The sequence below is a fragment of the Phallusia mammillata genome, chromosome 2 (assembly GCF_965637545.1).
Source record: "Phallusia mammillata chromosome 2, kaPhaMamm4.hap1.1, whole genome shotgun sequence".
NCBI lineage: Eukaryota > Metazoa > Chordata > Ascidiacea > Phlebobranchia > Ascidiidae > Phallusia > Phallusia mammillata.
Genome location: NC_137253.1, coordinates 5,939,975 through 5,954,057, shown reverse-complemented (window position 1 = coordinate 5,954,057; position 14,083 = coordinate 5,939,975). Strand labels below are relative to the sequence as shown.

Genomic DNA, 14,083 nt, shown 5'->3' with positions numbered 1-14,083 from the left:
CAGCGCAGCTTTTTTCGACTCAGTATTTTTTTTATTGCAATAGTGTCGATATTTTTTTTCTTTTCTTTTACAAAGCAAAATAAGTTCAGCTCAAATGAAACAGTTATAGCACCTCTTCAGGTAAACCCTGTCAACTTGACCAGGTCAATTAAATCGTTGCGCTCAACGGATTTTGTTGCTTTACTTGAAAATACGTAAGATTTGCAGAAAGTTGGTGACGCGTAGAGTTTTAATCACCCAGGACGTGGACTTCCAGAAAATACGACGAACCTTTGTTTTGAAAGACACATTTAGTCTTGATGGAAGTTTGACCTTTTTAAATAGTTGTTTGTGCAACATTTTGGTTGTTTCATTCCGTATTATTCTATAGGTAAATGAGGTAAAATAATTTGCTTAACGTGAGCAACATTACAATTTCTTTAAAACAATGTCTAGTTTGTTTGGCATCACACAAGTATTGTAGCCCATAATAATAATAAAATAATAAAAGAAAAAAAAAGATTGATAACAATAGGCCACCATACACAAGTTAAAAAACATATTCATTTAAATATGCAACCTGGTGGACGAAACGTTCGTTCAGTATTTGCAATATGTTTTAACAACTCAGGTTTCTTTGCTGGCGCCACTTTCTAAAATCTTGTTCGATCAAACCACACCTAAGGTTAATGCATGCGCTGTCACCTTTACGTTAAAGCATGTATTCACTAGAAGAATTATTATACAGCAAGCTTTTTAAAAAATTGCTTATGTAATATGTAAATGTAATAATAATAATAATATAAATAATCATAAAAAAAGGAGCATACAGTAGCTGGTCGTGACCATGTTTAATTTCGTGCATCATTATAAAAAAATCGTTTCAAGTTCTGTAACATTTTTGTGTGCATCACGTGTTCAGTGGATATATAACCCGTCAAAAACTAATAATCTACCGAAATCGGCAACATTCGATTCGACCGAAACCGAATCATCTATGACGTCACGCGAAGTCGAACGCTACGTGTTTGACATGAAAACATAAGTTTACCTACCAGGCAATTAGTGCAGAATGGTTGTGTTTCGTACTCATTTCAGTTCTGTGGAGTTCAACATTGTCTCAAGCATGGTTACCAACCCGACAATAAATTACTGATTAGTTGTCTGCAGTAGGGAAAACGATAATGTGATAAAAAAATTCATATTTGACAAGATTTCGCTGGTACTAAGCGGGAAACGTTTTACATGTGTGTTCATAAACGATGCGGTAATCGCAGCAAATTATTCGGCCGAAACCGAATCTTTGTAAAAGTGGCTGATTCGGCCGAATAAATTCGACAAACCGAATATTCGGTACGTTTCTACTGAGAACCCGAAGTCATGGCTTGGGAATTCCCCTTCAAATTCAACTTATCGTCTCGTGTTTAAACTTTTCAGAAAAACGTCTGATTTGGGTAAGTTTTAAAAAATAAGACTGGCCCCAACTGATTTATAGTTTACAACATTAATCCTTGCACTCGTCTACAAAAAATTTAATGACAAATGAAACACAACAGAGTAAAGAAAGGCATTTTACAGCAAAAACGTTTTTACGATAATAAATTCATAGTATCTCATATAAATCTAACCTAACATGCAAAATGGCAGCTGAAAGCAAAAGGCCATTCTTATATATGAGGGTACAACATTACAAATTTTCCAATTCACAGCAAAAACAATATTTTAAAACGTTTACACCAAAATATCGCAATCACATAGCATGACACATTTGCAATCAAACAAGATTGTAACATGTTTATCTGCACCTTTGTGCACAACCTACGATGTTTTGTTGAACAATACTTTGTTTTTCAAATAAAAATGTTGTGGTGATATCAATAATTAGTGGCAACAGGCAACCTATATTTTGCTTCTAAGTGCCAGCGTTTTGAAATCTTGTTTTTACAAATTTCATACTAAACAGACATTGCGGGCTTCTGTACATCTGTATGATATTCCATTCTCTTTCATTCTCAAATGTTTTTTTTACAAGCATTGACTCTGTGGCTTGATGTGAATTTTCATGTGACGTTTTACAGCGTGTCGATATTTGAAACTTTTCTCGCAAAACTCGCATTTATGAGGTTTCTCATCTGAATGCACAACCATGTGTTGCCTCAAAATGCTAAAAGTCCGAAATGGTTTCTCACAAACCTTGCAAATGTGGCGTTTTTCGCCAGTGTGTATCGACATATGACGTTCTGCGCTGCAAGACGTCTTGAACCCCTTGTCACAAATTGGACATTTGTATGGTTTTTCACCAGTATGACTCAACAAATGTATTTTTAGGTGCCATCGACTACGATATTGCTTTTCACAAATGTCACAGCGATACGGTTTTTCACCAGTGTGAGTTCGTGTGTGAAGTTTCAATTCGGGCAAGGAGCGAAATTGCTTCTGACAGACATTGCACCGATGAGTTTTTTTTTCATGTCTAACCAAATGCTGTTTTAGCTCACTAATAGTTACAAAACCTTTTTCACAGACTTTACAGCGATGAATTTTCTTGCTGCTGTCGTGCATTCTTGAATCATGATTTCGTAAATACCTCGATGTTTTAAACCTTTTGCCACAAGTTTTGCACTCAAACAGTTTTACTTCCATGTTTATACCCATGTAAGTTTTTGACATCTTTCCACGAAACACTTTATTCAAACGTTTCAAATAGTTTTTGATAAAACTTACTGTGTCTGTAAAAAAGCAAAACTACTCCGTAAATTCCGACCCCTGACGATAGACAAACTTATTAACCTTCCTAATCTAACTCCGTTAATATATCCACTAATCGCAGATAAACTAGAACTGCGCAACCCATACACGACTATAAAGTTCCCAAGTCTATAATTTCACATAAGCCGTACCGCGATAACAACGAGCGCTAAGTGTAGCGCACACACAACCCTATACGATGATTACGAATTTACTAAGTTAAACTTTATAATGCTTGACTTACATAGCGTTTAAGTCACGATAGCTTACTATAAATTAGTTTTGGGACTTAGTTCTAAGCAGTGTACGTTTCCAAGTTAACTAGATTCTGAACCGTACCTTTCTTTTGGTTGCATATGGCAAATGAAGAGTGTACCAGGACGAAAAGCCGTTTATGACTTCTCGGTAACATGCAAGGGAACAAAACAAGCCGCAAGCCAGTTTATGACGGGTGGTGTGATTAGCAAAACTTGTTTTGTTAGATTCGTAACCGGTCACGAGTTTGTGTGGATAAAAGACATGATAATAACGGACCATATATATACAATACGAAAGAATTCAATAACTTTAAACAAATCTAAAATTTATAGTCCGTGTTCGAATAAACAAAAATGTATGTTAACATTAATCACAAAAATCATTACCGGTAAAACAAGTACATTTAACATGACTGGCTGTTGGTCTTAACCTTTAGTATTAACAGATAAAAGAAGTCGCCTAAAAGTAGCTCTCAGGTTTTCGAAATCTTGTTTTTACAAATCTCATATGAAACAGGCATTTTGTTTTCCTTGATATCTACATGATGCTTAGCGTCTTGACTGCGGTATCACAAACATTGAATCTGTGGGATGGTATGGATTTTCATGTGACTTTTTGCATTGTTTTGTACCTTAGAACTTTTCTCGCAAAACTCGCATTTGTAGGGTTTCTCATCTGAATGCACAACCATATGTTGCCTCAATTCCTTTGAAGTTCGAAATGGTTTTACACAAACTTTACAAAAAAAACGTTTTTTGCTAGTGTGTATCAACGTGTGACTTTTGGCGTTGCACGACGTCGTGAACCTCTTGTCACAAAGTCACAGCGATACGGTTTTTCACCAGTGTGAGTTCGTGTGTGACGTTTCAAGTCTTGCAAAGTGCGAAGTTGCTTTTCACATACATTGCACCGATGAGGTTTACCACCATAGTGACTGAGCAAATGCTTTTTTTGCTCACGAATAGTTGCAAAACCTTTTTCACAGACTTTACAACGATGGATTTTCTTGCTGCTGTCGTGCATTCTTGAATCATGCTTACGTAAATACTCGTTTAAAATCTTTTACCACAAGTTTTGCACTCAAACTCTTTTTCTTCGATGTTTATACCCATGAGAATTTTTGACATCTTTCCACGAAACTTAAAGTTATTTTAAAGGTCCAAATAGTTTTTGATAAAACTTACTGTGCCTTGTTGCAAACAAAAAAGGTTGTAGTAGCAGTTTGCTTTAAGACTTAATATGGCAAGTTAAAATCACATAGTGGTAACGAAGTAGGCTACTGGTAAGTGAGTGTGCAGCCCAGTCATTTGTAAATTAATGTACATTGCCTGTTTTAATTTTTTCGCAACCACAAAATAAGCCAAGTACTGCCATGCAAGGAAATAATCACAGTCCCTGCCCCCAACTAGAACGTACAACACAGGAAAACCTAGAGGAAGTATTACAAAGTGTCGAATTTAAGTGTAGTGCTCAAATGGCCAAACCTTTCCACACAGTATTTAGTTAAGAAGCAAAGATGATGTTCTGAAAAAACAACACTTGTTTTAAGATAGGCCAAGAGTTCGGGAGCATGTTAGGGGATGCGTGCCAATTTACTTGTGGCAATGACCCTTACGTGTCAAATTTTTGTGAGCAATAGTGATCGGTGCAAGCTAAACTCTTTATTGATGAGAGAATGGACAGATTGATGCATGTAAGCCCAGTTTAAGGACACTTCCATTATGAGACACCAAAAACAAGCAATGTAACAGTTCAGTTATATGGTTTGGCGTGCCATGAAAAACCTTCGCTTGTCATGCAAACGTTAATTGAAATAAATGATGAAATATGAGATAAAGTTTTAACATGATACAACAAAGTAGTAGCCTACGATTTCACAGTTTTTAGTCCATACGTTTGTCCGCTTAAAAGAGAATAAATTCAACTCAAAATTGTTTTTTTCTGTCTTGCAGCAACGATAAGTCAAAGGAAAATACATCAATTTGAACGTTTAAGGAACTGTCACATTTGACGGGTACAATGGACAAAAGCAAAAAAGATTTGCCTTTTCAGTGCAAAACATGTGGCAGAAGGTTTAAAACATTGAAATACTTACAGATGCATGATTCAAGAATGTATGACAGCAGCAAGAAAATCCATCGTTGTAAAATCTGTGAAAAAGGTTTTGTAACCCTTCGTACGCTGAAACTACATACTGCTAGTCACAATGGTGATAAACAGTTTAAATGCGATTTCTGTGAAAAACGATTCGTTCATCTCGGGAATGCAAAGACACACATGTTGATTCATTCTGAAGAAAAACCTCATCGGTGCGATGTTTGTGAAAAGCAATATCGGACATCGCAAGAGTTGAAATGTCACGCCCGGACTCACACAGACGTAAAATCACATCGCTGTGACATGTGTGAAAAGCAATTTTCGGCCATGGTTTACCTAAAAAGACATTTGTTGAGTCACACTGGTGACAAACTATACAAATGTAAATTCTGTGAAAAAAGATTCAGCTTTAACGGCAATGCTTTAAGACATATGTCGATGCACACTGGCGAAAAACGGCATATTTACGAAGTTTGTGAAAAAACATTTCGGACTTCAACCGATTTGAGGCAACATATGGTTGTGCATTCAGATGAGAAACCTCACAAATGTAAGTTTTGCGAGAAAAGTTTCAATCTCCTAAACAACGCAAAACGACACATGAAACTTCACACCAACAAGAAGACCTCTATGTAATGTTTGCGAAAAAGTGTTGGATACAGCAAGAGAAGTGAAACATCATTCAGTTTTACATGAAGACAAGAAACCTTTTCAGTGTGAGATTTGCAAGAAAAGATTTCGGAGAGCTTGGGACTAAAAACAGCAATAGGCTGTACACAAGACTAAAGTCATTGCAATACTGTACTGCAAAAATTTCTTCGCAAAAAATATATTAAGTTGATTCATGTAAAATTTTACATAAAACTGACAAGTAGTTTGCGATGAAAAGTAAAAGGTCCATCCTAAGAGTATACACCAGCATTATAAGTATTTTTGTTCTGAAATAACTTGGGATTTGGATTTGAGAAACATACGAAAATTATCCGAGATAAAAATGCACAAGAGAAGTGTTGCCGAATTGATAAAACACAATAGATCAATAAAATGAAAATATGATAAAAAATAATGAAAAGACTTGAACGCTGAAATACCATAAAGCTTTTTCACGCAATTGAATTGTTTAGTTGTCGTTTTAGGTCTTGGAGAGATTTTTACAATTTTTTTGCCATCGGTTGAGAACTAAGCTTATAAGTTTATTTCGCTTAGTGAAAGAAGCAAACATTGAAAATTTCGAAAGACCTATACTCTAGTTTAAAAGAGATACTGTTTAATAATTTCCTTGGCAGCCAATGACAAAGTTTTGTTTTCGATCATTTTTTGTTCTTACATACAGAATACAGTTGGATAAGTTCCAGTTTTTAGCATATCGACAACCTTATGGTCGGATGCATGCGCGTTGTTTGGTGACATCCGAAAGAGCCACGGTAAAACTTGAAAAACTGTACACTGGCAGTTCTTAAGTAATGCGGAGCCACAAAATGCTTGTTGCAATGTAGGCCAAGTACTGCCAAGCAAGGAAATAATCACACTCGTTTCTCCCAATTAGAACGTACAGCACAGGAAAACCTAGAGGAAGTATTACAAAGTGTCGAATTTAGGTGTAGTGCTCAAAGGGCCAGACCTTCCATACAGACTTTAGCAAAAAACTGATATACTGAAAAAGGAACACATGCTTTATCAGAATTTATCCAGGCTTCGGCAACATGGTGCGTTTTAACAGTTAATTGTGAGTAATGAATAGTGGTTTGAGCAAGTTAACCTCAATACTATTCAGAAAATAGACAGATTTGTGCATGTAGGCTGGATTTTAGGACACTTGTATCATAACACGCTAAAAGCAAGGAATGTAACTGTTCAATCTAATTCGTTTGGCGCGCCATGAAAAACCTTCGCTTGTCATATAAGTTTTAACGGCAGTGATTATGAACTAAAGTTTTAACATGATGCTGTTCAACATGCCGTTTTTAGCCCACACGTTTGTAGGCTACGTAGAGAAGTTATTCAAATTAAAAATTATTTTATCTGTCTTGCAGCAACGATAAGTTGAAGGAAAAAGCATTATTTTGAACGTTAAACGAACTGTTTTATCTGACGTGCATAATGGACAAAAGCAAAAACGACCTGCCTTTTCAGTGCAAAACTTGTAGCAAAAAGTTCAAAACATCAAAATACTTACAGATGCATGATTCAAGAATGCATGACAGCAGCAAGAAAATCCATCGTTGTAAAGTCTGTGAGAAAGGTTTTGTAACTATTAGTGAGCTAAAACTGCATACTGCTAGTCACAATGGTGATAAACAGTATAAATGTGATTTTTGCGAAAAACGTTTCGTTCATCTCTGGAATGCAAAGAAACACATGTTGATTCATTCTGAAGAAAAACCTCATCGGTGCGATGTTTGTGAAAAGCAATATCGGACATTGCAAGAGTTGAAATGTCACGCCCGGACTCACACTGACGAAAAATCACATCGCTGTGACATGTGTGAAAAGCAATTTTCGGCCATGGTTTACCTAAAAAGACATTTGTTGAGTCACACTGGCGAAAAACCATACAAATGTAAATTCTGTGAAAAAAGATTTAGCTTTAACGGGAATGCTTTAAGACATATGTCGATGCACACTGGCGAAAAACGGCATATCTGCGAAGTTTGTGAAAAACCATTTCGGACTTCTACCGATTTGAGGCAACATATGGTTGTGCATTCAGATGAGAAACCTCACAAATGTAAGTTTTGCGAGAAAAGTTTCAACCTCCTAAACAACGCAGAAAGACACATGAAACTTCACACCAACAAGAAGACCTCTATGTAATGTTTGCAAAAAAGTGTTGGATACAGCAAGAGACGTGAAACATCATTCAGTTTTACATGAAGACAAGAAACCTTTTCAGTGTGACATTTGCAAGAAAAGATTTCGGACAGCTTGGAACTTAAAGCAGCACTTTGGCTGTTCACCGAGACTAACGTCATTGCAATACTGTACTGCAAACTGGAGTATTTAATTAAACCAAGAAAGATTATGTATGTTTCTGTCTTATCTGATGATTGAGAGCTGCAGAAGGTTGTAAGCAGGCCCGATTACAAGCCTCAAACCCGACCGAAATCTGAAACAGTTTCAATCAAAGTCCAAATCAGACATGAAATTTGTGAAATTTCTGAACAAATGAGAACAAGACTTAAGTTAAATATGTTTTTATTTGTGCAAACCTAACTTAAAAAGTCGGCCTGAAGTACGACTACTAGCAGCAGGTATAGCAAGTGGTTGTGTTAATCATTTATGATTGTTTTAATCTCGTACTACCGAAAGAAAAGAAAAATATTATTTCGTTCTTCCGTAAAAAGTTGGAATACTTGAGGTCAATAAACTTCATCCAGCATTTCAGGATGTTAAACCGTATTCGGCGCTGTTGTAAAATATACCTATTATAAATACGTTCTTGGCTAAAACCACAAAAAGACAATTAGCAACAATAATCTTTTTTAATGTTTTAAATACTTCGCGTTTACCACCTGTCCACCATTTGTGCTTTCAACTTTGTCGCACTTTAATTGTATCATTATTGGGCAGCTATGTGGATTCTTGGTGAATATTTTTGTGAGATCGTGTGGCTATGATTTGTTTCACCGTCGAAATAAACTCAACTCATCTCATTATGGCATATTCTCTAGTCTGTTGCTGGTGATAGAAATCATGATTCTCTTTGAATTATCGAAATGAGATTTTCTCGACATTTTGGGTCTTGGAATACGTCAGTTTCGCACAATCTTTGTATAAATGAAACATAAAATAACGGAAATGTTTGGTGGTAAAACTATTTTCGCATTTGGTAAATTAATTGGTCCCGAACTCGCGAAACCTTTCACGGACTCATGTGAGTTTACAGATTCGGGGTGGAAAACTCTGCTTGAGTTTTCATTTCGTAAAAGTAAGTTTATTATAGCGTAAACAAGCAACATTTAAATCACCAAGCGAATAAATGGTATGGTCTACGCACGAAGGCCTATAATGAAAAACAGAGCACATGCAAAAGCGACAGCCAAGGCGACATCTTAAAGTGAGGCGTTTCCTGGACACAGGACACTAGTTGTTTTGCACAATTCCGAACAAAAACAATACTTTCATACATTTCTAAATCTTGCTATTCCAAAGCATTGGTTAAACTAATTGAAATCAACACTCATGTCTAGACTGTGATCTGAACTTTACATTTTTTACCTTGTTAAGGACGGATTAATTTATTGAAATAGTTTGTTATACGCTATTTACAAGAAAAAGTTAATGCGTTATTGTTAGTGTGAACAACCAAGTGCTGTTTTAAGTTACCAGCTTGTCGAAATATTTTTTTACAAATATCACACTGAAAAGGAATATTGTCCTGATGCAAAACTACATGATGTTTCACTTCTCGCTGTATTGAATACTTTCTCACAAACATTACATCTAAGTCTTCTTGTGGGTGTGCAGTTTCATATGTCTTTTTGCGTTGTTTAGGAGAGTGAAACTTTTTTCACAAAACTTACATTTGTGGGGTTTTTCATCTGAATGCACAACCATATGTTGTCTCATGTCCCATGAATCCCGAAATGTTTTTTCACAAACTTTGCAAATATGGCGTTTTTCGCCGGTGTGTGTCGACATATGTCTCTTAGCGTTGCAAGACGTCATAAATCTCTTATCGCAAAGTTTACATTTGTATGGTTTTACACCAGTATGACTCAACACATGTATTTTCAAGTGCCCTCGAGTACGATATCGCTTTTCACAAATGTCACAGCGATACGGTTTTTCACCAGTGTGAGTTCGTGGGTGAGATTTCAAGTCTTCCAAAGTCCTATATGGCTTTTCACAGACATTGCACTGATGAGGTTTTTCCTCAGAATGAATCAGCATGTGTCTTTTCGCAGCTACGAAAGTCACAAACCGTTTCTCACAGACATCACATTTATGCTGTTTATCACCATAGTGACTGACTAAATGCTGCTTTAGCTTACTAATAGTTACAAAACATTTTTCACAGACTTTACAACGATGGATTTTCTTGCTGCTGTCGTGCATTCTTGAATCATGTCTTCGTAAAGACTTGGATGTTTTAAACCTTTTGCCACAAGTTTTGCACGCAAACTCTTTTTCTTCCATGTTTTCACTCATGTCAAGCTTTGACATCTTCCAACAAAAATTAAAGTTTTGTTTAACGTCCAAATAGTTTTTGATAAAACTGCGCCTGTAAGACAGCAAAATTAATCAGTAAATTCCGTTGTTAGGTTTCACCGACCCCTCACGGTAGACAAACTTAACACTCCGAATGTAGCTCCAGTAATAAATACGTTAATCGCTGATAAACTAGAACTGCACAACGCAGTTTCCAAGTCTAAAATTTGACATAAGCCGTGGACAACCCTATGGAATGGGTACGAACTTACTAAGTTTAATTTCAAAATGCTTGACTTTCCTACCGTTCAGTTCATGATACTATAACATAAACAACGTAGTTTAAGTATAGTGTATATGTCCAAGCTAACGATATTCTAAACTGTAATCTTCTTTTAGTTGCTTATGGAAACGGAAAGTGCACCATAACAAAAAGCCGTTGATGGCTTCTCGGTAAGACTTGCACTGACACTGAGGGTAGACAATATATCTAAAGTCTACATTTCGACAAAGCATGGCACAACGGCGCTACTGGCAGATTCAGCACACAGCACCAATATTGCGATCTACCGCAGTTACTAGTACTGTGAACTGAGTTATGCACTATAAGAAAATTCTCTCGTTTGAGTTGAAAAACGCCTGGCTTATACAGCATCGGTCACGATATTAACACATATACGCGAAAAGTTTAAATATGTTCTGAATCGTAGTTGTTAACTCGTATACGCGAAAATGTCACTGCATGTCATACAAATGTTTTAATTTTAAATATTCGTGCCCTGGTGTCAAAAGTTCACGCTTGAATTGATTAGCTTTCGTTTTACGTCCTTGTTTGATGGTCGTCAGAATATCACGCTGTATGGTGATAAATTGTTTCTAGTTATCGATGAATTCCAGTTGACAATGTTGTTTCCATTTTTAAATGAAGCCATGTGTAAGTGGAATGTAGTAAAAATATGTCACTATTATTGCATGTGATAAAAATGTTTGAATTTAAAGTCCAAAGTCCGATACATAGGTTACCAGCTTTTCAAAACCTTGTTTTTACAAATGTCATAGTAAACAGGAATATTAAATCTTGCACATCTACACGATTTATTGCCGCCTTGAAAACCTTGTTTGAAACAGTAGGTTGGGTGTGGATTTTCATGTGACTTTTTGCGTGGCTTGGGTGTTTGAAACGTTTCTCGTAAAACTTGCATTTGTGAGTTTTTTACCTGAATGTACGACCATATCTTGCCTCGTTTCCAATGAAGTCCGAATTTCTTTTCACAAACTTCGCAAAAAATATAATAGGTTGATTCATGTAAAATTTTACATAAAAATGACAAGTAGTTTGAGATAAAATGTAAAAGGTCCATTCTAAGAGTATACACCAGCATTATAAGTATTTTTATTCTGAAATAACTTGGGATTTGGGTTTTAGAAACATACGAAAACTATCCGAGATAAAAATGCACAAGAGAAGTGTTACTGGATTGATAAAGCACAATAGATCAATAAAAAGAAAATATGATGATGAAAAATTTTGAAATGACTTGAATGCTGAAATACCACAAAGCTTTTTCTCGCAATTGGATTGTTTAGATGTCATATTAGGTCTTGAAGAGGTGTTTACAATTTTCCTGCCAACGGTTAAGAACTTTAAGTTTATTTCGCGTAGTGAAAGAAGCAAACATTGAAAATTTCGAAAGATATACTCTGGTTTAAAAGAGATACTGTTCAATGATTTTTATTGCGGCCAATAACAAATTTTTCTTTTTCGATCATACTACATTCTTACATACAGAATACAGTTGGATAAGTTCCAGTTTTTAGCATATCGACAACCTTATGGTCGGATGCATGCGCGTTGTTTGGTGACATCCGAAAGAGCCACGGTAAAACTTGAAAAACTGTAGACTGGCAGTTCTTAAGTAATGCGGAGCCACATAATGCTTGCTGCAATGTAGGCCAAGTACTGCCAAGCAAGGAAATAATCACACTCGTTTCTCCCAATTAGGACGTACAGCACAGGAAAACCTAGAGGAAGTATTACAAAGTGTCGAATTTAAGTGTAGTGCTCAAAGGGCCAAACCTTCCATTCCGACTTTAGCAAAAAACTGATATACTGAAAAAGGAACACATGCTTTATCAGAATTTATCCGGGCTTTGGTGACATGGTGCGTTTTAACAGTTAATTGTGAGTAATGAATAGTGGTTTGAGCAAGTTAACCTTAATACTATTCAGAAAATAGACAGATTTGTGCATGTAGGCTGGATTTTAGGACACTTGTAGCCTATAATAACACGCTAAAAGCAAGCAATGCAACTGTCCAATCTAATTCGTTTGGCGCGCCATGAAAAACCTTCGCTTGTCATGAAAGTTTTAACGACAGTGATTGTGAAATAAAGCTTTAACATAATGCTGTTCAACATGCCGTTTTTAGCCCGCACGTTTGTAGGCTACGTACTGAAGTTATTCAAATTAAAAATTATTTTATCTGTCTTGCAGCAACGATAAGTTGAAGGAAAAAGCATTATTTTGAACGTTAAACGAACTGTTTCATCTGACGGGCATAATGGACAAAAGCAAAAAAGAATTGCCTTTTCAGTGCAAAACTTGTGGCAAAAAGTTTAAAACATTGAAATACTTACAGATGCATGATTCAAGAATGCATGACAGCAGCAAGAAAATTCATCGTTGTAAAGTCTGTGAGAAAGGTTTTGTAACTATTAGTGAGCTGAAACTGCATACTGCTAGTCACAATGGTGATAAACGGTATAAATGTGATTTTTGCGAAAAACGTTTCGTTCATCCCGGGAATGCAAAGAAACACATGTTGATTCATTCTGAAGAAAAACCTCATCGGTGCGACACTTGTGAAAAGCAATTTCGCACGTTGCAAGAGTTGAAACATCATGCACCAACCCACACTGGTGAAAAACCTTACTCATGTGACGTGTGTGAAAAACAATTTCGTACTTTAGATAACTTAAAAAGACATTTGTTGAGCCACACTGGCGACAAACCATACAAATGTAAATTTTGCGCCAGAAGGTTCAGCATTTCTGGAAACGCTATAAGACATATGTCTATGCACACTGGGGAAAAACGCCATATTTGCGAAGTGTGCGAAAAACCCTTTCGGACTTCTACCGATTTGAGGCAACACATGGTTGTGCATTCAGATGAGAAACCTCACAAATGTCAGTTTTGTAAGAAAAGTTTCAACCTCCTGAACAACGCAAAAAGACACATGAAACTCCACACAAACAAAAAGACTTATAGATGCAATGTTTGTGAAAAAGTGTTCAAAACAGCAAGAGAATTGAAACGTCATGTCGTTTTACATGAACACAATATTCCGTTTCAATGAGAGATTTGCAAGAAAAGTTTTCGGAAAGCTTGGAACTTAAAGCAGCACTTTGGCTGTTCACCGAGACTGACGTCATTGCAATACTATATTGCAAACTGAAGTAGTTTATTAAACTTTAATTAAACAATCTGCCTAACGGATTAATGAACAAACATTACATGTGGGCCTATGTAATTTTGGTCTGATTATATGGTTGTGAACTGCAATATTCAGAAATATCAACATATTTGCTTGCGAAAGTTGTAAGCAGGCCCGATTGCAAGCTTCAAACCCGACTAATTCTTAAAAAAATTTCAATCAAAGTCCGAATCAGGCAAGAAATTAGTAAACTTACTGAACAAACGAGAAACATACTCTGTCGTTGGTAGCAATGTAATAGAAACCATGTTTCCTATTGGTTAATTCTTAAAATTAGTTTTTCTCGCCATTTTAGGTTTTGAAACATGTCAGTTTCGCACGATCTTTGCTCAAATAAATTGTATCACAATGTT

General features: G+C 36.1%; 1 protein-coding gene and 3 pseudogenes across 1 annotated transcript; 3 read left to right on the top strand and 1 right to left on the bottom strand.

The window, feature by feature from the left end:
- Positions 1 to 4,930: 4,930 nt before the first annotated feature.
- Positions 4,931 to 6,305, top strand: LOC145214139 (uncharacterized; annotated as a pseudogene).
- A 352-nt stretch (positions 6,306 to 6,657) lies between these two features.
- On the top strand, positions 6,658 to 8,735 carry LOC145214138 (uncharacterized; annotated as a pseudogene).
- On the bottom strand, positions 8,721 to 10,823 carry LOC145214136 (uncharacterized; annotated as a pseudogene).
- A 1,895-nt stretch (positions 10,824 to 12,718) lies between these two features.
- Positions 12,719 to 14,022, top strand: LOC145214140 (uncharacterized). Its single transcript, XM_080082605.1, has one exon. It carries the CDS (start codon positions 12,795 to 12,797, stop codon positions 13,590 to 13,592), a length of 798 nt encoding a protein of 265 aa, XP_079938731.1. The 5' UTR covers positions 12,719 to 12,794; the 3' UTR covers positions 13,593 to 14,022.
- Positions 14,023 to 14,083: the final 61 nt, after the last annotated feature.

Excerpts from the sequence above, each read along its gene's own strand:
- LOC145214140 (XM_080082605.1), top strand. The coding sequence starts at position 12,795 with ATGGACAAAAGCAAAAAAGAATTGCCTTTTCAGTGCAAAACTTGTGGC.